This window comes from Saccopteryx leptura, chromosome 4 (genome assembly GCF_036850995.1).
Source record: "Saccopteryx leptura isolate mSacLep1 chromosome 4, mSacLep1_pri_phased_curated, whole genome shotgun sequence".
In the NCBI taxonomy this organism is placed as follows: Eukaryota; Metazoa; Chordata; class Mammalia; order Chiroptera; family Emballonuridae; genus Saccopteryx; species Saccopteryx leptura.
In genome coordinates, this window is record NC_089506.1 from 17,505,501 (window position 1) to 17,527,747 (window position 22,247).

General features: G+C 44.4%; 1 protein-coding gene across 3 annotated transcripts in view; it reads left to right on the top strand.

Moving 5' to 3' along the window:
* The window catches only part of MTUS1 (microtubule associated scaffold protein 1), a 156,750-nt gene that overhangs the window by 111,108 nt on the left and 23,395 nt on the right, over positions 1–22,247 (top strand). For all 3 annotated transcript variants that reach the window (XM_066380227.1, XM_066380226.1, XM_066380228.1), the window contains 2 exons: positions 7,739–7,953; positions 17,555–17,621. In XM_066380227.1, the coding sequence (XP_066236324.1) occupies positions 7,739–7,953; positions 17,555–17,621 (282 nt within the window). The remainder of the gene's footprint in view (positions 1–7,738; positions 7,954–17,554; positions 17,622–22,247) is intronic.

A 22,247-nucleotide genomic window follows, 5' to 3' on the forward strand; every position in this document is an offset into this window, starting at 1 on the left:
AAATATGGCTTTTATATACTTGAAATGTGTTAACTAAAGGTTAATGTTTTATAAGTAGTGTTATTTATGGTGGGTAGCCTATTCATGCATTGTTAAGTTTTACACAAGTTTAATAATTGATGACATGAATAACTTTTTAAGAATATCTTGGTAAGATTATATGGGTCGCTGTGCTTTCACTGTTCATAGATACAAGTAGAAAGTGTGTTAATAGTGTGTTAGGGCAGTGTTCAGGACAATGAGGAATACAGAGCTGATTGCTCCTCAGGAAAATGACTTGGTGGACCTTTAAATTTGGAAACACTGAGGAGCACGTGGGTAGAATAGACCCTTTAGGAGAATAAGAAGCAGCGTGAGAGTACATCATTACCCCTTCCTCGCCACGCCCCACACCTGCCCCTCTGGCTGTCCTCACAGTCGCTGGTCTACTCCTCTTAGTGTTACTTCCTGGGAACTTGTGACTCACCCAGATTCCCTTGAGCCCACTGGTCCGAATCCTCCAGTTCTGCCTCACGAACACATTGCTGTTTTCCTGTCTCCTCTTACTGCCTACGACCTGTGAGTGTCTCTGGCGGGGCCTCCCTTGTGCCCTGACCCTCAGGTCTTCTCCCACAGGGCCCCCCGGGCCCCTACAGGGTGAGCCTTGTATGGCATGTGCTCTCGCCCCCATTTGTGCTTCCAGCCACGTCATCTTGCTGCAGCTTCCGAGATGCAGGCTTTGTTGTCAGCACTGGCTTCCGGGGCCCCCAGGGCCCCCTGGACCTCTCTGCGCCCTGGCACTTGCTGGCCTGTCTGCCATGTGTGCAGGCGTCCTTCTCTGTCTGCAGAACCAAAGCTAGGTGTTTCTCTATCTGAATGCTCGCCATACCTTATACATAATTCTGTTACCTAATTATCAAATCCTGTTGTCAGCAGTGATGACATATTTCTGTCTTCTGCTACAGAGAAGTTTCTTAAAAGCGTGGACCACACTTGTCAAGGAAGGTGGCCAGGACACACTTACTGGATGAGCAGTAGTCATCTGGGCACTCACTTCTTAACTGGAAGCTCCCTCTTATTAGATCACATACCATATTTTTCGCTCCATAAGACGCACTCCCCCACCCCCCAAAGCAGAGGGGAAAATGCCCGTGTGTCTTATGGAGTGAAAAATACAGTTATTTTATTAGATATTTTAACACACCATTTGGTTCAGAATATTTTTGTTCTTATTTTCCTTCTTAAAATCCTAGGTGTGTCTTATGGTCAGGTGCGTCTTACGGAGTGAAAAATATGGTATTTCCCCATAATCTGCATTTTAATGTTTTGTTTACATGGAACGTCCCAGGGTAAATGCCCATCATCTAATGCTGAGGAAACACTGGAAGAGAAGTGGAGAGCTGGGTGTTTCTATTAAGGCTTTTATTCTGTTCACAAAAATGAGGGGATATTTTATAGCTGCATATTCATTTTGAAATATCCCCTCATTTTTGTGAGCAGTATAGATAGACAGGTACAGATTAAAGCAGAAAGAAGGTAACTAGTTATCTGTCCAGGGTGCAGGTAGAAATGTAGAGAACCCTGTCCATTCCATTAGTTCATTATCTACATTTTATCAACCCACAAACACTAGTTTTCAGTGCAGGGTCTAGTAGAAAACACCGAGCGTGGAATGACTTGCCTGCTCTCAGATAAGAATAGATATGTGAGCCCGAACAATGGGTCTGTTTCTCAGCACCCACTACTCTAAGAAAATGCCAAGTAAGTTCACTAGGCTGGTTTTAAATTTTATTAAATTGAGGTTTCTGAGTAGAAAGCAAACAGTGTTCTTCAGCTGTTTTTGTTATCCAGCTGTTCTTCAGGTAAGCAAGTGTCTTTGACTCAGGACTTTTGTTTTCCTGACGGAGGTTTCAGTTTCAGTAGAATGAAGCCTGGGAAGGTTGGGTCCGACGTGATCGTGGTAATTACCATGTTGAGAGAGATCTAAATCTACGTAGCAGTTAACATTTAGTGTTAAGGTTCTTGAATAAACTGATTCTTAGAAATCAGGACATATCCTGTTACTAAGTTTAATAAAATATTTTGTGCTTTTTAATCTAGCTGTGTTATCAAAGTGGCAATATGTTAATAAATGGAATGCAAGGGCAAAGTTTGGTTCACGGAATGCTCATTTCCTATAAATAACGAATCCCGTAGGATTTAAGGGAAACTGTTGTGTCTTCGTATTTTCAAATACCCTATTTTTGAGCACTGGGGGCTTTGAGCATCACCGGAGATTTTTACATTATCTCTGGTCTTCAGTTGAGCTGGGAGTGAGGGGGGGGGGGAGGCTGTTCAAACTGGGTCAAGCTGCTCCCATGGGGTACAATTTTGTCCTGAGGGAGCACAGTATATGGAGTGGAAGATTGAGGTCACAACTTGCTTTTCCAGCTCTAGGTAGAGCTCAGTCTGTTAGCTTATTGGCTCTTCTGTTAAAATTTGAAAACATGCACTCTTAGAAGAAGAATACGTCAGTGCTTTCTCTTCTCCTTAAGTGCACATCTGCTTTGAGTATCCACAGGCAACAAAGCCCGTGTTACTTAGATTCCCGTCTAGATGCCCCGAGGAAGAAACGCGGATTGTGTTTTCTCAATGGCTAAGTAGTAAAGATTTTAAACACTCAGAGTTCATTTTAACCACCTTTTAAAAATAATTTTACGTTTTCATTTTGAATAGGTAATAGTTACCCCATGATGAAAAAGTATTTTAAAAAATGCATTAGAATATGTTGTGTCTGCCTGTTCCCTTCCCTGGAAAAGTAATCATTGTTAAACTTTCATAAGTATTGCACAATCATTTTGTTATGCATCTATAAGCAAAAAAGAAAATATAGTCTTATAGTCCCATCTTTATACAACGGGGCATATTATCTACATTGTTCGTTAGCATGTGTTTGTTTTTCATTTACCACAGAGAGCTTCTTAGTTCAGCGATGGGGTGGTGGTGGTCCACTGTATAAATGGACTGTAATTTATATAACCAGTCCTCTAATTATGGATATTATAGGTTGTTTCTTTTATCTTTTCTTTGCAAAATAGATTGCAGTGAAAACTCCTCTATAAATGTCATTTTACTCCTGTGTAGTATTCATAATAGGATCAATTCTGGCTTCCCAACTATGAATTCAGTAGTTTGTGCTAGGGTGTGTCAGAGACGGCGTCACCAAAGCTTTTATGTTTTCAAACGTCCATTTGAGTAAGTGAAATTATGCAGAGAGATGTGACCAGATTTGTTTTAAATGTTTGGATGAGATTCTCAGGTGGCATTTCAAACTGCATCGTGATGTACAGACCCGGGGATTTTTTGTCAGTACCTGACACAGTTTGTGTTCTAGGCGTGATGCTTGGGTTTTTATGACTGGACACTTAGGAGCTGACGCGGACAAATGGGCTTCCCCCCACTCTTGCAATTCCAGTTCTCAGGCCACTCAGAAAGCCTGAGAGAAAAAGAGGCTGGTGTCTGGACAGCGTGGGTTTTACGGGAGCAGCCTCTTTCCTTCTCCTCCTCCTCTAATTAGATGGAGTTCACACCCTGGCGCGTAACTGCACCTTGAAGGTGAATCAGCAACCAGCAGAGGCGGGTTTAACAGCGGGCGCCCTGGGCCTAGACTTCTGAAGGGCCCTGCAAAACCCCAACTTTACACTTTTTTCTAATGACAAGGGGCCCAATATTTTCTTCTGCGCCGGGGAGGGAAGGGGCTCAACCGACCTTAATCCGCCTCTGGCGACCAGGCAAAGCCCATGGAAGTGCAGCTGAGAGCCAGGACACTTGCAGGACGGGAATGCAATCACACGTGGGCAGTTGGTGTTTTTCAGGGAGTGTCTTAGCAAAAGTGACTTAAGTTCATTCTGGAGTGATCTTGAGAGCATTCTTCATATAGTTTTGGGTCCTAGAACATTTTAAAATTTTTCAAAGAATAGATATGCCCTGATATATTAAACAGTTTCAAAATAGGGGAATGGGACCTTTTTAAGCACAAATGCCATTTTGTTATGCCAAACTAAAGCAAATGAAATATAATAGAGGACGCGTACAGATGCCAGCCACTTGAGGACCTAAGTTGTCTGAATCCTCAGCGACAAGCTGAGGAACAGCTTACACGGTCACACTGACGGATCTGGAAGGGTGAAGTGCTTGTCTCAAAAACTGGAAGCCACTATGGCATAACAACAGCTTTTAACAACATTAATCCAATTAAAATAAAAACCTGTTAAAAATGAGAACAGATTCAATGGCCTGGTAAGGAGTCTACAATACCAACTCAGTTTTTTTTGTTTGTTTGTTTTGCATTTTTCCGAAGCTGGAAACGGGGAGGCAGTCAGACAGACTCCTGCATGTGCCCGACCGGGATCCACTCGGCAAGCCCACCAGGGGGCGATGCTCTGCCCATCTGGGGCGTCGCTCTGTTGCATCCAGAGCCATCCTAGCGCCTGAGGCAGAAGCCACAGAGCCATCCTCAGTGCCCGGGCCATCTTTACTCCAATGGAGCCTTGGCTGCGGGAGGGGAAGAGAGGGACAGAGAGGAAGGAGAGGGGGAGGGGTGGAGAAGCAGATGGGCGCTTCTCCTGTGTGCCCTGGCCGGGAATCGAACCCGGGACTCCTGCATGCCAGGCCGATGCTCTACCACTGAGCCAACTGGCCAGGGCCCCAACTCAGTTTTTGAACACTTAAAAAATATATTGACAGATTCACAGCATGATATAAATATATTATTTTAAGATACACTGTACTTTAGATCCATTGAGAAACAAGGAGTGTGTAGTCAGACAGTATTACTAGCAGATACTTTCAGTAAAGTTGTAAAATTTCTTTTTATTAAATGAGAAGTGGGGAGGCAGAGACAGACTCCTGCGTGTGCCCTAATGGGGGTCTACCTGGCAAGGCCCTACCACGTAATGTTCTGCCCATCTGGGTTACAGCTCTGTTGCTCAGCAACCGAGCTGTTGAAGCTGTTGAGGTGAGGTCATGGAGCCATCCTCAGTACCCCTGGCCAACTCTGCTTAAACCATTAGAGTCATGGCTGTGGGAGGGGAAGAGAGGGAGGGTGGAGAAGCAGATGGTCGCTTCTCCTATGTGCCCTGACTGGGAATTGAACCTGGGACTTCTACATGCTGGGCTGATGCTCCACCTCTGAGCCAACTCGCAAGGGCCAAGTTGTAAATTAAATTTTAAACAATCTTGATAATACAGTGAAAAAAAACATTAGTTCACAAAAGAGGCAAACGTAAATTCTTAAGTATGGGCTGACTTTGGTACAAGAGATTATTTGAAGGAAAATTTTAAATTTGGTCCTATAGAGATAGTACCTGTATTCTGGAACTGAATGTGAAGAACAATATTTAGTATGTTAATTTACATTTAATTCAATATATTTCCTTATGAAATAACTTCGAGAAGTTACTACTAAATACTAAAATGAATCTGAGAGACTAAGTAAATAAAAATATTAAAGAATGTTTTCTTCAAAAAATGTTAATATGAAAGATTTACCATTCAGATTTTACATATAAACTAACAGTTTTAAAACTTTGATATTGTGTTAAATTATAAAATTTATTAGCATGTAAATTCTATACAGTAAATCAAACATTGTTAAGGATTTAAGAAATGATGAACTCAAAGTAATGTCAATCAAATAAATATTTCAGTAAGTATTGGTAGGACATACAGCAATGATATCAATCAGGAATCAGGGAAATGAACTGAAATCTACATATGTTGCAGTAAATTCTAGATGATCAGTTAAAAAACATTGATTGCTGTTCTGTTTGTATAAAATATATAAAACACTGTACAAAATTAGATGTTTATATGTAGGTTTATTGAAATGAAGAGTTCTCAGATAATGAGCTTGAATGTATTAAAGTAACATTTCATCGAGATTATTACATATGTACTATGTTTTAGTTAGGAAATATATTACATTTCCACCCCATCGGCACGTTACAGAATGTGTGGGAACAGCAGAGACTTGGCTTCAGAGGCCTGGTTCTGACTTTATAACCGGTTCCATGAGGGGAGGGGTGTTGACACCTGGGCCAGGCCCTTCACACCCTTGACTGTCACCGTCACCTTCCCTATCAAGGGTGACTGGGAGGACCAAAAGAGAGGACAGTGGGACACTCGATGAACAGCAAAATACCATATAATTATTATTATATGTATAGGAAGAATGTAATTTCTAAGAACATTTTAGGAAATGACATAAAATAAAGGAATACAAAGCCCAGAGAGTTTGACCTGTTGTGAAATATTTAAATTCTTTTTCATTAATATAGTGACTCGACCAAGCTGTTCTTCAGGACTTCAGTATTGTGACTCTTAGTTCCTCCATCGGCTGGGGAATTGGCAGTTATTGACGGACAGCGATTAATGATGACTAACAAAGAATAGCGGATAAACACTTTCAAGTCATTTTACAACACAGTAGATATTTTAGTCATTTTATTAATAGAACTGGGAATTATCAAGCATCAGTACAAATATGAGTTAACCATGGAAAGCACGCGTAGAAAATGAAAGCTTTTTTTCCGTTTTTAACTTAAAGAGTATATTGAATGCTTTTTGCCATTGACTCTTGGAACCTGGATACTGAGGTTCCTTTGTTTATTTTCCTTCAAAAACTCACTGTAGTTTTCCTTCCCCTGAAAATCTAAAGGAAAGAATTACTGTTTGTAAAGTGGTCTTGGGTTTGTTACTACAGAATATGGATGTCATAGGGAATGCCTAGGAGAACAAGGAGACATTTGGAGGTTGTCGTTTTGTTTTGTTTTTAGTTTCTTGTAGCTTTTTCTTTTTCAGATTTAGATTTGATTATTTGGCCTACTTCTTTCAAGAAGCTAAGCTGCTTGCTTCCTGTTTTTCTAATTCTGTTTGATATTAAAAATGACTGAGACATTTGGAATGGATACAAAACTAAACAATCTTTCATTTAAAATAGAGTAATTCCCCGGGCACCGTGGCGTAGGAAGTGAATAATCACTTTGCATGGCATCTCAGTTGGATTTGAGTACTAGCATGAGCTTTTAAAAAATACTCAAGCTATTACTACTCGGAAGGGAAATAACCAGCAAAGCTTGTGTTTGATAGAAAATGGAACAGCGTATAGTAGTCTTAACAATGAACTTCAGGGACAAAATGTGAGTAGATTTTAGATATACATGATGATTTATTAGAGATTAGGAAATAACTCATCGGCGGTATAAATCTTTATAATGACCAGAACATCAGCAAGGAAACAATGGGGAGTTTGCAAAAAAAAAAAAAAAAAAACCAAAAAATGTGTAGGAGGAGGGAAAGGCATTTAAAGTCCAGTAATTTCTGTTTTTCTTTCAGCATTTGTGAACAGAATATAGAGTCAGAGTAATTGTGACAGTTTTCTATGCCGATTTTACATAGAAAAATGAAGAAGCTATGAAATCAGTATTATTTTGCACACAATATTTCTGTTTCACGATTGTTAAATCTATTTGTTTTGTGTGGCTAATTTTCTGCTCCATAGAAATCTTTTAAAGTCAGAATTTAAAGCCATTGTCTGTGTTTATCATATGCAAACATCTAGATATTTGATTAATTCCAGTTCTCATTCATATGCTTTCCTTATGTAAACATAACTTACATGCATTTCTGTGGCTTATCTGGTTGTATTGGAATGTATATGGTGATTATTATAAAAATCAAAATCATATATTTTCCTACCTCTTATTAATTCCTCTTGCAGTTGAAAACGGCAGACAGAAGACTCCCAGAAGTTTATGTATCCAAACACAGACGTCTCCAGATGTGCTCGCCTCTGAGAAAACACTTGAGTTGGCTCAGTGTAAAACAAAATGTGAAAGCCAAAGTAGGTTTATCCTGCACCTTAAACAGCTTGTTTCCTGTGGCAACACCAAGTTTGAAGCATTAACAGTCGTGATTCAGCACCTGCTGTCTGAGGTAAGGATGCTTACCCACCGAGGCAGTCGTTGTCACTGCGTGGGGGCAGGGATGTGGAGGGGTGGGCCCATGGGAGGCGGTACCCGGTTTGTTTCGGGACTCGCTTTATGTTGATGATTGGTAAGATCAGATGTAATTCATCCAGGTATGCTTTTGCCAACTCATTTGATACCTGAGTCCCTCTCTAGAAATGTGGGATGAGGACATTTCTAGTAGGTATTTTTCAACTCTAGATAGTCTCTTAGACCAACAATAATTTGCTTGTTATACATCTATGCACCTCCAAGCCGTATTAGCATTAACATTCTTTCATTTAATTTTTTTTTTTGGTCTAACTCTGTGTAGCTTTCCATACTATACTTAGGTCATTGCTTTGAAAAATGAGGTTGATTATAGTTATAGGTCAAAGAACACTTTGAAGGTAACTAACTCCCAGAGTTGCTTTGGGGACTTTTTAGAATTTCCATCCATTCCTAAAAGAGTATGTTGTACAATGACCTCAAAACAGATTTTCTTTGCCTGACCAGGCAATGGCGTAGTGGATAGAGCGTCGGACTGGGATGTGGAGGACCCAGGTTCGAGACCCCAAGATCTTCAGCTTGAGCACGGGCTCATCTGGTTTGAGCAAAGCTTACCAGCGTGGCCCCAAGGTTGCTGGCTTGAGCAAGGGGTCACTCGGTCTGCTGAAGGCCCACAGTCAAGGCACATATGAGAAAGCAATCAATGAACAACTAAGGTGTTGCAATGAAAAACTAATGATTGATGCTTCTCATCTCTCTTCATTCCTGTCTGTCCCTATCTATCCCTCTCTCTGACTCTCTCTATGTCTCTGTAAAAAAAAACAAAAACACACAACACAAAAAACAGAACAGATTTTCTTTGCTTACTTACTCTTCCCTGATAGGCTACCAGGATGTCAATTCAGGAACTAGTTAAAACTCATTGAGAAAATCAGTTTCTGTGAATATTGGCTCTTGGCATAGCAACAAAAACTATTGTTACCTAAGGGAAACCCTGGGGTGAGAAAGTAATTTGAGTACTTTAGATATTTTTTAATCATAGTTTTGAAGATGAGTATGCATGACATGTCAAGGAGAAAACAGTTCAGTTTGCTTGTTCTATAGTGGAGGTCAATTCAACGAACCTGTGTTCATTTCCTACAGAGGCTTCTGTGATGTGTTGGCCTTTGTGGGGCAGAGGAGACAGAGGTGAATGGGACTGGGTCTGTGCCTTTGACACAAGCTACCAAGCTCGTAGACAGCTTAGATCCATATTTGATGTACGTTTTACAGCTTTGTCCAAATATATATTCTTAGGAGGGAGAGGGAAACATTTACCTAGTTTTTAAATTATAGTAGTATACAGTATTTTTGTTTTTCTTTAATATGTAAGGAAAGAATTCTAGAACAGTGTTTTTCAATGGCTGGTTCGTGGACCAGTCTGCCAGAAATATCATGCCAGTCCGCAAAAGAGTTAACCACCCTGATGTTGTATGAAGATTATAGATCCAATGGTCTTAGTCGAATTCGCTTATGCTCAGGGTAAATTCTGCCTTAGCGGTCCCCGAAATAACCAAATAGGCTAAACTGGAAACCACATAATATAAAGTTTAGGGAACAATTAGTTTGCCTTTTTAGTTGTAAACCAGTTATTCATTTTATGACATCCAGCCTCACAACCCCATGTTCAACTCTTTCCTCACCTCTGTCTCCCGCATGAATCAGCCATTGAGTCCTGTGACCTCCTGTCCCACAGTATTTCTCCCCTTCATCACTCTTTTTTTTCTTCCTGATGCCAGCCTTGCTCAGCCCCTGAAGAACTGTCCCCGAGATTGTAACTTCTCCTCAGTGTCCAGGCCTGCACTGTGCCCGTGACCCATCCCAGGCACTGCTAACGGATTCATCTTTGCAGAAAATTCCACCCTCCTGACTAAACCTCAGGGGTTCTTCATCATCTGTAGCTTGTCTGTCCCCTGCTGTAGCCACTAGCCTTATGAAACTCCTGACCACTCGAAGGGTAGTCAGGCTCAATTGAGATATGCAGTAAATGTAAAATACACATGGAACTTGAAGACTTAGAATGAAAAAAAAAAAAAGGATGTAAACTGTCTCGTTGATAAACTTCTATCCACTCTAAGTTGAAATGATAATATTTTGTATATGCTGGGTTAAAATAAAATATATTATAAAAGTTCATCTTTGAAATTTTTTAAAAATGTGGCTACTAGGAAATTCACCTTGCCCGCAGGGCTCGCACTGGATTTCTTTCAGGTGACTCTGCCGTGCAGCTGGGAACATGAGGCGGATTTGGCACCGGCTCTCCGTCCTAACCTTCCTCTCACTGCTCAGTGCGCCAGCTGCGTAGTTGGGGAGGGAGAGAAACCAGGGGGATTTAACATTCGTTGACTGTTTACTAAGTACCAGATAGTCTTACCTACTAAATCCTCTCCAAGATTATAAGTTGGAATTGACAAATAAGAAAGTTGAGGCTTAGAGATCTGTTAAGAAACTTGACTGTCATTGAACAGCTAGTAAGAAGATCAGGACGTGAACTCAGGTCGAGGACACTGTGAGCTCAGAATCCCCTGAACTTCCTGTGCTTTTCCAGCCTTTGTGCAAATACCATTACTGGCCTACTACTTACTGCCTTTCTCCCGACCATATACATATTCAGCCAGCCCTCCTTCCCTCCCTCCCTCCCTCCCTCCCTCCCTCCCTCCCTCCCTCCTTCCCTCCCTCCCTCCCTGCCTGCCTGCCTTCTTTCCTGCCTTTCTTCCTTCCTTCTTTTCTGAAAGAGAGAGAAAGACAAACAGGAATGGAGAGAGATGGGAACCATCAACTCGTAGTTGTGGCACTTTTAGTTATTGACTGATTACTTTCTCATATGTGCCTTGACCAGAGGGCTCCAGCAGAGCCAGTGACCTCCACACTCAAGCCAGATGAGCCCGTGCTCAAGCCGGCAACTTTGGGGTTTTGAACCTGGGACCTCAGCATCTCAGGTTGGTGCTCTATCCACTGCGCCACCACTGGTCAGGGCGGCTCTTTCTTATCATAGCATCACATCACCACCTCCATTTAGTGTACATTGTATTTGGCAGATTCACTGGAAAGACAGCTGAAATTAAAAATGCAAATGAAATAGATCAGACAGTTGTGTCTTCCACGATTCTCAGTGAGTCCAGGGGTGGATGACATGAAGGACAAGAGTCTGCTCTTCCTTCAGTTGTATTCTCAGTCCCCAAACACCGTGGGCATGAACCTTCCATAGTCTTGTGATCCTAGTGTTTGAAGATACTTTCTTCCCGTATGACCTGTCCCCTAAACACAAGCCAGAGACTGTATCAGGTGCTCAGCTGGAGAAAGAGTAGTTCCCACTCTATCGGAAAACCTCACAGGACAGGACATACTGAGAGATGCTTTGTCGGTCACAGCAGGCAAATTCTTAATGAATTTTAAGGATTCTTTTTTTTTTCTTTCTTTTTGTGTGTGTGTATTTTTCTGAAGCTTGAAACGGGGAGGCAGTCAGACAGACTCCCGCATGTGCCCGACCGGGATTCACCCGGCATTCCCACCAGGGGGCGATGCTCCGCCCATCTGGGGCGTCGCTCTGTTGCGACCAGAGCCATTCTAGTGCCTGAGGCAGAGGCCATGGAGCCATCCCCAGCACCCGGGCCATCTTTGCTCCAATGGAGCCTTGGCTGCGGGAGGGGAAGAGAGAGACAGAGAGGAAGGAGAGGGGGAGGGGTGGAGAAGCAGATGGGTGCTTCTCCTGTGTGCCCTGGCTGGGAATCGAACCCGGGACTCCTGCATGCCAGGCCGATGCTCTACCACTGAGCCAGCCAGCCAGGGCCTGGATTCTTTTACTGTACATGAATTTCATTTTATACCTAATTTAGGTCTTACTGCCTATGTAATTGTGACTCCACTGAATTTCTAAAAATTCAGCTCAAGACTCCCTCTTTCATGAATATTTTCCTGGTCTTTCTAGCTCTATAGTTTGTCTACTGTCGTTATGCACTTACTTTCTGTTACCTTTGAAGGTAACCATTTAGCACTCATTTTTGCTTTTTAAGATGGGAAGCTCCCTGAGGGCAGGATCTGTGTCTAGCTCTTCCTTAGGAAACCACTCCAGCAGCAGTGGCAGTGCCTCGCACCCAACAGAGCACACTGTACACCTGAATGAGCGGGTGGATGAGTAGGGAGGATGGAATCCCAGGTGTGAGTTGGGCATATAAAGCCTTTATAGAAATGCTCTTTGCCAGCTTTTTATAATCAAGCAGCAAATATTTACTGATTGCCTAATGTGTACAGGGCCCTGTTATAAGACAGTTGGAAAGGGAAGACATAACCAGGGGAAAAGTTAGGCAATTTCTTCAAGATGATTTCTCTGAACCCTCCATTACAGAAGTGATTGATCGACTGATACGTAGATGGGTAGATATGGATTTTATAGGTGTGATTTATCTGTGTATACATATATACCTTGTATTGCTAACTTTTTCTAAATGGGTTTGGAGCTTTGGCTTATGGGTAAAAGTGGCGGATTATAAGGAATACAAGAACATTAACTTATCTTTTTGTTGCAAATCTATTTAATAAGTACAACTTTTCCACTTTAGTGGCAGAAGAAATTCATTACATCCCAGAAGTTCTAATAAATATCTCATGAATCTGGAAACAAACACCATACTTTCTGTTTCTCAAGAAACACCACATGCTTTTAGTTATCGCTGGTTTTATCCTTGCGTAGTTGTGCGGCATTCTGGACAGACCACCAGCGTGAAGGGCAGGGTTGGTAGTGATCCCAATTTCTTCATACAAGGGTCTGTGGACAAGTTTCTAGGTCAGCCCCCAAACCCCCGACTGATTACCCAGAGTGCTTCCAATCTACTTTTGCAATTAGCACCTAAACAAAGGCGACTTTTGAATGACACTAGCAGTCTACTATGAGTAAAATAGTCTCAGAACAAAAGAAAAAGTAGACGCATTCATTGTGTGGGCCCTGGGGAGGAGGTCAGACATGCATTGTCTTATCCATCTTTTCTGCAAGCCCCATGTGCTGCTCACGCTCGTCAGCAGCCAGCAGAGTTATGCCCGCCGATGGGATGCCAGCCAGGGACTAAGTGCCTGTATTTCAGGGCTTTTAATTAAATTATGGTGAATCCATTTTTTTTTCTTGGAGCACTCCATATATTTAATGTATGAATATGGAAGCATTTTTCTATCTAGAGTCTCACCCCCCTCTTTTGTCATATCGTATGGAATTCTGCATGTTATGCTACAAAGAGAATTAAGTAATCTTGTTATCTGGACTGCAGTTTATGATCTAAGACAGAACCACTGATATGGGAGCAGCTGAATAAAAAGAAGTAGGCACTCAGCATCTGAGTGACAAAACACATTTTATCATCTGAAGTAAAGGGTAGGTATCTTTTTTCTTTTTTTGATTTTTTTTTTTTTTTTTTTTGTATTTTTCTGAAGCTGGAAACGGGGAGAGACAGACAGACTCCCGCATGCTCCCGACCGGGATCCACCCGGCACGCCCACCAGGGGCGATGCCCTGCCCACCAGGGGGCGATGCTCTGCCCCTCCGGGGGGTCGCTCTGCGGTGACCAGAGTCATTCCAGCACCTGGGGCAGAGGCCAAGGAGCCATCCCCAGCGCCCGGGCCATCTTTGCTCCAATGGAGCCTTGGCTGCGGGAGGGGAAGAGAGAGACAGAGAGGAAGGAGGGGGGGGGAGTGGAGAAGCAAATGGGCGCCTCTCCTATGTGCCCTGGCCGGGAATTGAACCCGGGTCCCCTGCACGCCAGGCCGACGCTCTACCGCTGAGCCAACCGGCCAGGGCCAAGGGTAGGTATCTTAAAGGGCAGGCTGCTGAGGGGAGTGGGGCAGAAACTGACAGTGTGTGTCCATTACGGAACGGGCACTGTACAGTCAGCACTTCACGCAGGGTCCTACTGAAGGCCCCTTGTTTCTCCTTGATCCTGCACTGCCTCCCCTCCGATGAGCTCATCTGCTCTGAGACATGAAAGAATTGGGCATGGACGTTTTAGTTCTACCTCCGTCCCAGGCTTCTTGAAGGCAGGGGCCATGCCTTAAATTTCTCTCATTTTTTCCCCAGCATCTGGAATGGTGCTTGGTTAATTGGTGTTGAGTAATAATTTGCCAGCCAACCCAAAAGGATGAATGTCCTGTCTAAGCATTTGGGGGAGGGGGTGGCATCTGTGATGGACATTTAGCATCCACCCAAGGTTTGTCTGATGGGTCCGGTAAAGCGGCCCAGGCATTCCAGAGTATGCAGGTGGGACGGGCATGGCGAGGGGGACCTGGACAGGAGAGGAGCCAGGAGTCTGAACAGCAGTTGCGCAGTTGAGGTTCATGGAATTAGGGTGATATTTTTTTTACATATGTAAAGGAAGACTTTTTTTGTGCAAGGGTGTATATATGCACAAGGAATATGGGATAATCTGGCTGCCCTCAGCAAGGCAGTGTGGAGGGATGCTTTTGCCAGTCCAGGAGTGGGTTGGTGAGGATCAGGACAAGGGTGGAGGGAGTTCTCATAGAAAAGAGCGATTGAGACCCTGGCCGGCAGGCTCAGCAGTAGAGCGTTGGCCTGGCGTGTGGATGTCCTGGATTCAATTTGCAGTCAGGGCACACAGAAGAAGCACCCATCTGCTTCTCCACCCTTTGCTCTCTCCTTTCTCTCTGTCTCTCTCTTCCCATCCCACAGCCAAGGCTCCATTGGAGCAAAGTTGGCCCAGGCTCTGAGGATGGCTCCATAGCCTCCACCTCAGGCGCTAAAATGGCTCCAGTTGCAATGGAGCAATGCCCTAGATGGGCAGAGCATCACCCCCTGGTGGGCATACTGAGTGGATTCCGGTCAGGTGCATGTGGGAGTCTGACTGCCTTCCCGCTTCTAACTTTGGAAAAATACAAAAAAAAAAGAAGAGGAAAAAAAGAAAGAAAAGAGCGATTGAAGATGCAGCAGAAAGGAAAAACTGACTGACTTTGGCATACCCGTTTAGACAAAGGAGAGCCAAAGATGACCTCACGGTGTTCCTGTCACTGTTACTGGGATTGACGGAGGCTGGGAGACAGCAATGGCTTCTGGGCTCTGAGGGCAGGAAGGCTGCGCACAGCGGAGCTGGGAGGAATGCCCACCCGGTCCTGAAACTCCTTGTCCCCAGTGGCCCTTTAAAAGTAAAAAGATCACACATAGCTGTGATAGGATATAAAAGTTTCCACAAAATGACTCTTGGAAATTTATATGCCATCTTAGTTTTTTATGGAATTTTGAAAAGTAAACCTCTTGCCAGCTTCTCCTTCTATAAGCAATTTACTCTCCATTGGAAAAAAAAAAAAAAAAAGGTGAATTACAAGCCAGTTCACGGAATGTGTTGCAGGGTTGCTTGTGAATATCTAAGAAAGCTCTCTTCTGGTTTTCTTGCCGTTTCAGTAACAAAACTTGCTAATACTTACCTGAACTAGTTTACTAAGCAAGCAGAATTATGGCTTACGTTTATGAGATTTGGAGAAGCCATAGTACATGTATTTTCCGCTTTTCATTATATCCAGGTTGATTTCCCTCAAACTTTCATTTCTACATTGGAAAACCCATTATTGTACCTCCTTATTTTTGAAACTTGGACTAAGTGATCTCTGATTTCAGAATAACGGAAGAGTGTGTTTTAAACATCAAGCCTTTAGAACACCATGAAGGCCAAAATGTGTCAATGAGAAAGTGTCTCTGAAATTTCAGTCGCTGTTAAATGTCCTTATGACAGTGCTGGTGTGTCGTTAACTTCCTCAGCTCTGTGGTGAGAGACTGTTACAGTGTACAAAGGAAAAGCTATCAAATAGATCTCACCTCCCAACTTTCAAATCACGATTCCACACTTTATCCTTAAAACACCAGTGGACCACATTCTGAGCATTCAAATCAAATTTTGCAGAAAACGCCGCCCGTTTGATGATGTCATTTTATATTCGAAGCCACAACACACACACTCTCCTTGTTCTTCACCTAGCTGGTCAGCTCCCTCCACGCACAGTGTTAGAGTCTAAGTTTCCCTTTTCTGTTAGTGTGATCATCTAATGACCTCAATTAAGTGAGGAATAAAAAGGTTCCCAATTCTAAATATAACTCCATTAGCCACGCAGAAAAGGTCAGTTTTTCTTTCCCCTGTCCCAGCCGATATTTAAGCTAAGTGGCGATCGATCAGTCTGATGCCTGGCGCTCGTTTTTCATAAATGAAGGGCTGTGGCTTTAAGCACTCGCAGGCTGCCTGTGCCAAAGGCACAGGCTGCAGCATCAGCTTCTGTGAGGAGAGAGGCGGCTGAGGCAGACAGTAACCTGCAGGACGCGAAGTAAGGCTAACCCAGGACCCATGGCGCTCCTCCTGGGAGAGCTGTGAATGTAGCCAGACCGCCCGGTGGGTGGCGCGGCCACCTGTGCACTTCTTGGCTGGTGCAGGGGGCGGGGGGAGTTGGAGACCGAAGCTGGAAAATGGGCTGCTCCAGCAGCAAAATGTGCCTCTATTCTCCATGTGCAGCGACAAGGGTAATTAGTGTTTGTTTCTAGTGCTTTGATGGACGGATGTCAGGGACTTAGGCAGAGGGTGTTTGCCTTAGAATTAGGGGGGGATGCTTTAAATGACAAGCGACTCTTGCCTGCAAAGGCTGGGTCTCATGATCTCTGCAACACTGTGCTCCAGGTGCGGGCGGGAGCTCCTTCTCCGCTGATCCTATGCGGGCAATTTCAGAGAGCTTTGACTTCTGCCTTTTCCTCCCTTCCACCCTGGGGTGGGGGCTCCCTGATAAGAAACGGTCTCCAACTGCTGTGTTTGTGTAAGCGTTGTGTATATGTGTGATCGCTCTGAGTTGCCGGTCGCTGGGAAATTGTTCTTTCTGGCAAGATGGATCATTGCTGTGTTAAGACGAAACAACTGCCTGGTTCTCTTTAATTCATTTCTCTAGCATCTACTTAGAATTCTAGCTGATTCAAAATATTATGCTCTTTAGAAAATAATGTGTAGCTGAGTAGAATCAATTTAATTTTGTCTTTAAAGGATTACTTTTTTATTTTTACTGTAGCTTTATAACAAACTTTGTGTCTTCCTTTTTAAAGTAAAGGATTGTAACACAACTTTTTTTTTTTTTTTTAATTTGCAAATATAGGAGAAAGTATATGCAAGTGCATACGTCTAGAACATTAAATATTCATCTTAAACTGATCAGGTCTTCTTTGCCCTTGAAGGAGGAGACTGCATTACGTCTCAAGTACAGTATGCATTAGCTGGAAGGTTCTACAGCTCAGCCATGAAGCATGGCTCAAAGTAAATATTTTTCAGTGCCTCAGATGAAAGTTTCCCGAGGACCTGAGAAAATACAGATCTTTTTTTTTTTTTCTTTTTTTTGAAACACGAATTTCCTTAACCACTGAGGGACATCTGTGTTTTCTAAACAACACAAACTGTTAGCCTAAATGATTCATATCTCAGTTTCTCGATTCAGCGTCTCATTTTTCTGGTGATAACAAATGTGTGCCTCACTGAAAGGGACCCTCTTGAAAACACGAGTAACTTGATGTTTGTTTTCCGCAGCGGGAGGAAGCGCTGAAACAACACAAAGCCCTATCTCAAGAACTTGTTAACCTCCGGGGAGAGCTAGGTAAGAGCTTTTCCCTTAAGTTTTATGGGGCGAGGGGCCAGTCGGACAGTTCGGTGTGCCTGTCTGCTTTGTGGCTGGGGCTGCAGGCCAGCAGTTGTTAGCTGTCCCACTCCGGTGCGTCTGTGCAAACGCTTACTTACCGTCGACATTTCTTTTGAATCTTGGCAGCTTGACCTCAAGTTCACAGAATTCCTGGCACTGATCTGACTCAGCCCAGCAGAGCGAGCTTCTGATGAACAAAACATTTCTCTTCCTGAAGGAGAGGGGTTGTTGCCATTGGTGTGGGTTCCTGTTAAATAATTCAGTCATATTTATTTCTGAGCCACTTTTCACGTGGAGGAGTGGTGAGAGAATTCCCTCTCTGATAACAGTAATTACGTTACGCCTCCTCGGGGTGGTTTGTGAGCGGAGAGCAGAGTTGGGAGGAGGCTGCGCGTAGCGGTGGCCAGTCTGAAGCTGGCTTGTTTCTGTGCTCATCGTGCTATTTGAATGGGCTGGAAGGTGAGTCAGGACGCAGTGTCGCAGGCAGCCATGTGCCCCCGATGTCCGCAGCACCCGCCACCCAGCCCTGCTCTCCCAGGCTGGCCTCCGTTTTAGTTCTTGTCTCTTCTGGAAGAGTCCTCTGGAAGAGTCCCCAGGGTTCATGCAACAGGGACAGTACTTCCTTCCCGACCTCAGCAACCACGTGGGAGCCACCTGACTGGCCTTGGGGGTCCCCTGTGTGCTCTAGGCACCAGACCCTCGAGAATCTGCTTCTTGTGTCAGCTCTAGCTTTCTGGAGTTGGTCACTGAAAGCCTGAAGTCCTTGCCCTTTGCTTTCTGCATATGCTGACAGTCTCCACATAGAGTGTGTGGAGGCATGTGTATTAATCATGGGGAGGCCACAGCCAGAGACGATAACTGTGGTCATCTGGCTCTAGGAGAAGCTCAGCTTTCTTGGAATAAGACCGAAGAGTGTCAACGTTGCCAGTGTAACATGCTGGACTTGAACACTCTTTTTTTTCCCCAGGGCATCTATCAAATAGCAGTAAGTGTGGGGTCAAGACTTCTCTCCGCCTTCCTCTTCTCTCTCCACCTCTCAGTGGGGGGCAATGCCAAACTCAGGGGGCACCCTCCAGATTCCTAATACCTCGCCCGGCCACCCTGTGCTCCTGACCTTCTCTTGATCTCTGGGAGTGACGGACTCTGTATGGGACAGTAGTTTTGAGACAGATGGAACTGCAGGGCCCCGAAGACTTGAGTTCTAGGGAAGCAGTTTGAGAACAGCACGGCCGAGAAACCGCTCTGAGCCTGGGAGGCCTCTCTGCTGCGTCGCTTCGCTAGACTCCTGCCCTTTTCATCACCCAAAGGACCGACGAAATTTGCTTTTTCTCGGTGCCTTTAGTCATTTAACGGCTATAGAGTTAGATGGTCAGGCAGGAGGCCTTTCAGAGTGTGGATCAGAGTTCATTAGAATCCGGCGGACATGGAGATGAGCCTGCCTGCTGGTTCATGTTTCAGCTTCACCCCTGGACAGGGCAGAAGTGCCAGGGAACACTGCTCTCATTCAGTCGGCCTGAATGGGGCACCCTCTTTCACCTGCACAATTAAGTGATTTGAGTTGGGACCCAGCTACTCAGCACCTCCAGTTCGTCACACAGCCGGACAGAAAGTAGCCGTGACAGTCTGTCCCCACTCTCAGCTTTCCACCCGTGATAAGGAGAGAGTGCTCCACTGTCTTTTCCTGCCGTTATCACAGTGTCAGGACGCAGTGGTTGGCCCGGCTGGCCGTGTCACTTGGTCCCCCGAGGCTAGACGCTGGGAATGTCATGGCTGCTATTGAATCAGGTGGAATAGCTCGAGTCATAACCAAACACATTTTGGAAAGGGTTTTGATTCTGAGAGGGGACAGGGTAGAAGCTCTACCCTTAAATAGTTCTTTGGATTAAACGGTCCAGGGAGAATGCTCTCAAAGCTGCCACTTTGACTATTTGTGGCATGAACTGAGGGGGGAAAAAAACAGGCTTACGTGGTCAAGTTTGAAACTCAGTTTTAAAATTGAAGGCAGTAGGGCCGAGTGGTTAGTTAGACTTATCATCACACTGTCCAGATTCCAGTCTGGTAGCTGGGAGACCTAGGGCAAGTCGTGTGACATGTCTTCCGCCTCAGTTTCCTTCCCTGTGAAAGGGCTGTCCTAACAGTCTGCCTCGGGGGTGGTTGTGGGGGTCACCTGAGACAGCACCTGCTCAAGTGTCTGGCGCCGAGTGTTGACTGCTATTCAGTGTGTGGTGGGTGTTCCGGTGTGTGTAGTTATTAATTACCCACACTTTCTGTTTTATGATATCACAGACACAAGATTATTAGATATCCCTCAGAACAGGCTGCTGTCCCTCTCCACACCCGCGTGGAAGCGGGACACGCCCAGTCCCGCTACAGTAGAAGTGCGTGGGTGTGAGTCGTAGTCTTGGTTTTTGTCCATCTACTTAGTTAAATGACTTAGTTAAATGTTACCTAACTTCTTTGAGTACAGTTTCCTCACTGGTGATGTGGAGTTACTATGTATTTGCTGGGTTGTTGGGGGAGCTTGAATTAAATGGTTAATGTATGTGAAGCAACTGGCATAATGCCTGGGCCATCGCCGGGATCTCGAGAAGAGAGCCACCACTGTCACCAGGACCTCAGGACGGTATCCGTCTTTTCCCTCCGAAATAATGGAGGGGCCATTGTGTTAACTCTCTCGCTGGGTAATTTTATTTTCCCCTCTACAAATATTGAGGTAAGGGTCTCAAACTACTGAGAACTGCAAAGAATAAAGAACAACTGATACACTCAGGGAACTGAAACCCAGAAAGAGTCCTCACTACTGACGTTCTGAACCTGCCGTGTCCCCTCTGTTGACTGACTTTCCGCACTGTCATCTCACCCGTCTCCCTGCCATGTCCTGTACTGCCAGGTGAACCCCACTTACCTCCTGGGCAGCCTGCATGCTTCTGCTGTCTGGGCCATGTCCTTTTTGTGGAATGACTCCATTTGCCTCTGCAAAGAGTCTTCAAAAACCCCCTCTCAGTCGTCTTAGAACCAAACCATGAGGCTTCCTTCACTCCAGCGAGCCCTTGATACTTCGTGTTCATGTATTTATTAAGTCTCAAGTTTTCCTGTTGTCTTCAGAGAGTAACTTTTTTTTTTTTTTGACAGAGACAGAGAGTCAGAGAGAGGGACAGATAGGGACAGACAGACAGGAAGGGAGAGAGATGAGAAGCATCAGTTCTCTGTTGTAGCCTCCTAGTTGTTCGTTGATTGCTTGTTCACTGATTGCTTTCCTCATATGTGCCTTGATGGTGGGGGGGGAGGGCTAGAGCAGAGCGAGTGACCCCTTACTTAGGCCAGTGACCTTGGTCTCAAGCCAGTAACCTTTTGGGCTCAAGCCAGTGACCACGGGATCATGTCTTTGATCCCACGCTCAAGCCAGCAACCCCGCATTCAAGCTGGTGAGCCCGCGCTCAAGCCGTGACCTCGGGGTTTTGAACCTGGGTCCTCCATGTCCCAGTCCAGTGCTGTATCCACTGCGCCACCGCCTGGTCAGGCCAGATAGTAAACTTTTTAACTGCAGAGATTCTTTCATGTTTCCTCTGAAAAAATATATGATGTGCTTTCCATTTTTATGGGTAAGCGATAAATATTTGTGGACATTTGAGGCTCTAAAGTTTTTTTTTTTTAATTTAAAAACACTGTATGAAAATTAAAATTTTGAAGTGAGAGGAAAATAGCTTATACATAGCTCCACTCTCCTGACATACTTTAATTTATGCATATTCTTCTTATTTATTTATATGACTATAGACAAGTTTGTACTGTGATATTTTGTTAAGGTATAATTTACATGCACTGGAATGCTCTTGTTCTATCAGTTTTGACAAACACACTCGTATAACCTACACCCTGATCAAGGTATAGAATATTTGTCATTCCAGAAAATGTCCCCATGCCCCTTCTCAGTAGATGCCTCTTTCCATAGAAGCAAACACTGAGCTGCTTCTTGTCACCTTAGGTTAGTTTTGTCTGTTATAGAACTTCATAGAAACAGAAACATACAGTATGTTCCTTTTGTGCCTGGCTTCCTTCTTACAGTATAATGTTTTTGTGAGCCATCCATGGTATTTTATGTATTCTCTGATCTTTTCAACTTATATCAGGCAGTTTCCCGTATTGTCTCATAGTCTTCAGTGTGGTCATGTTTCATGACTGTCCAAAGGTCTTACAAGTGGATGTAGCATCCATTCCCCTTAAGCAGTGTTGCAGTGGATGGAGGGGTTCCCTGTCAGCTGTTTTCCCATTCATCCCACGGCTGTACTACAGCCTACAAGGCGATGGCTTACAGGTTTACTTACCTGGTCCTCCCCTTCCCGAGTGGCAGGTGCATTTTTCCCAGTGAAGAGCTGCCTCCCGGAAATCCAATCCTGTGCAGTCACCTTCTAGACTCCCCAGCCCCTCGCTTCCTGAACACTCTGCAGTGTCATCTCATTCAAGCCTGGCCCTCGAAGTCCGTTCATCATCTTCTGTGGTGGCATTGTTGTGCACTTATCCCCCGAGCCAGCAGTTGAGGTCGGACTCCTTTCCTCCATCCTGCACACGATACCATCTGAGCTC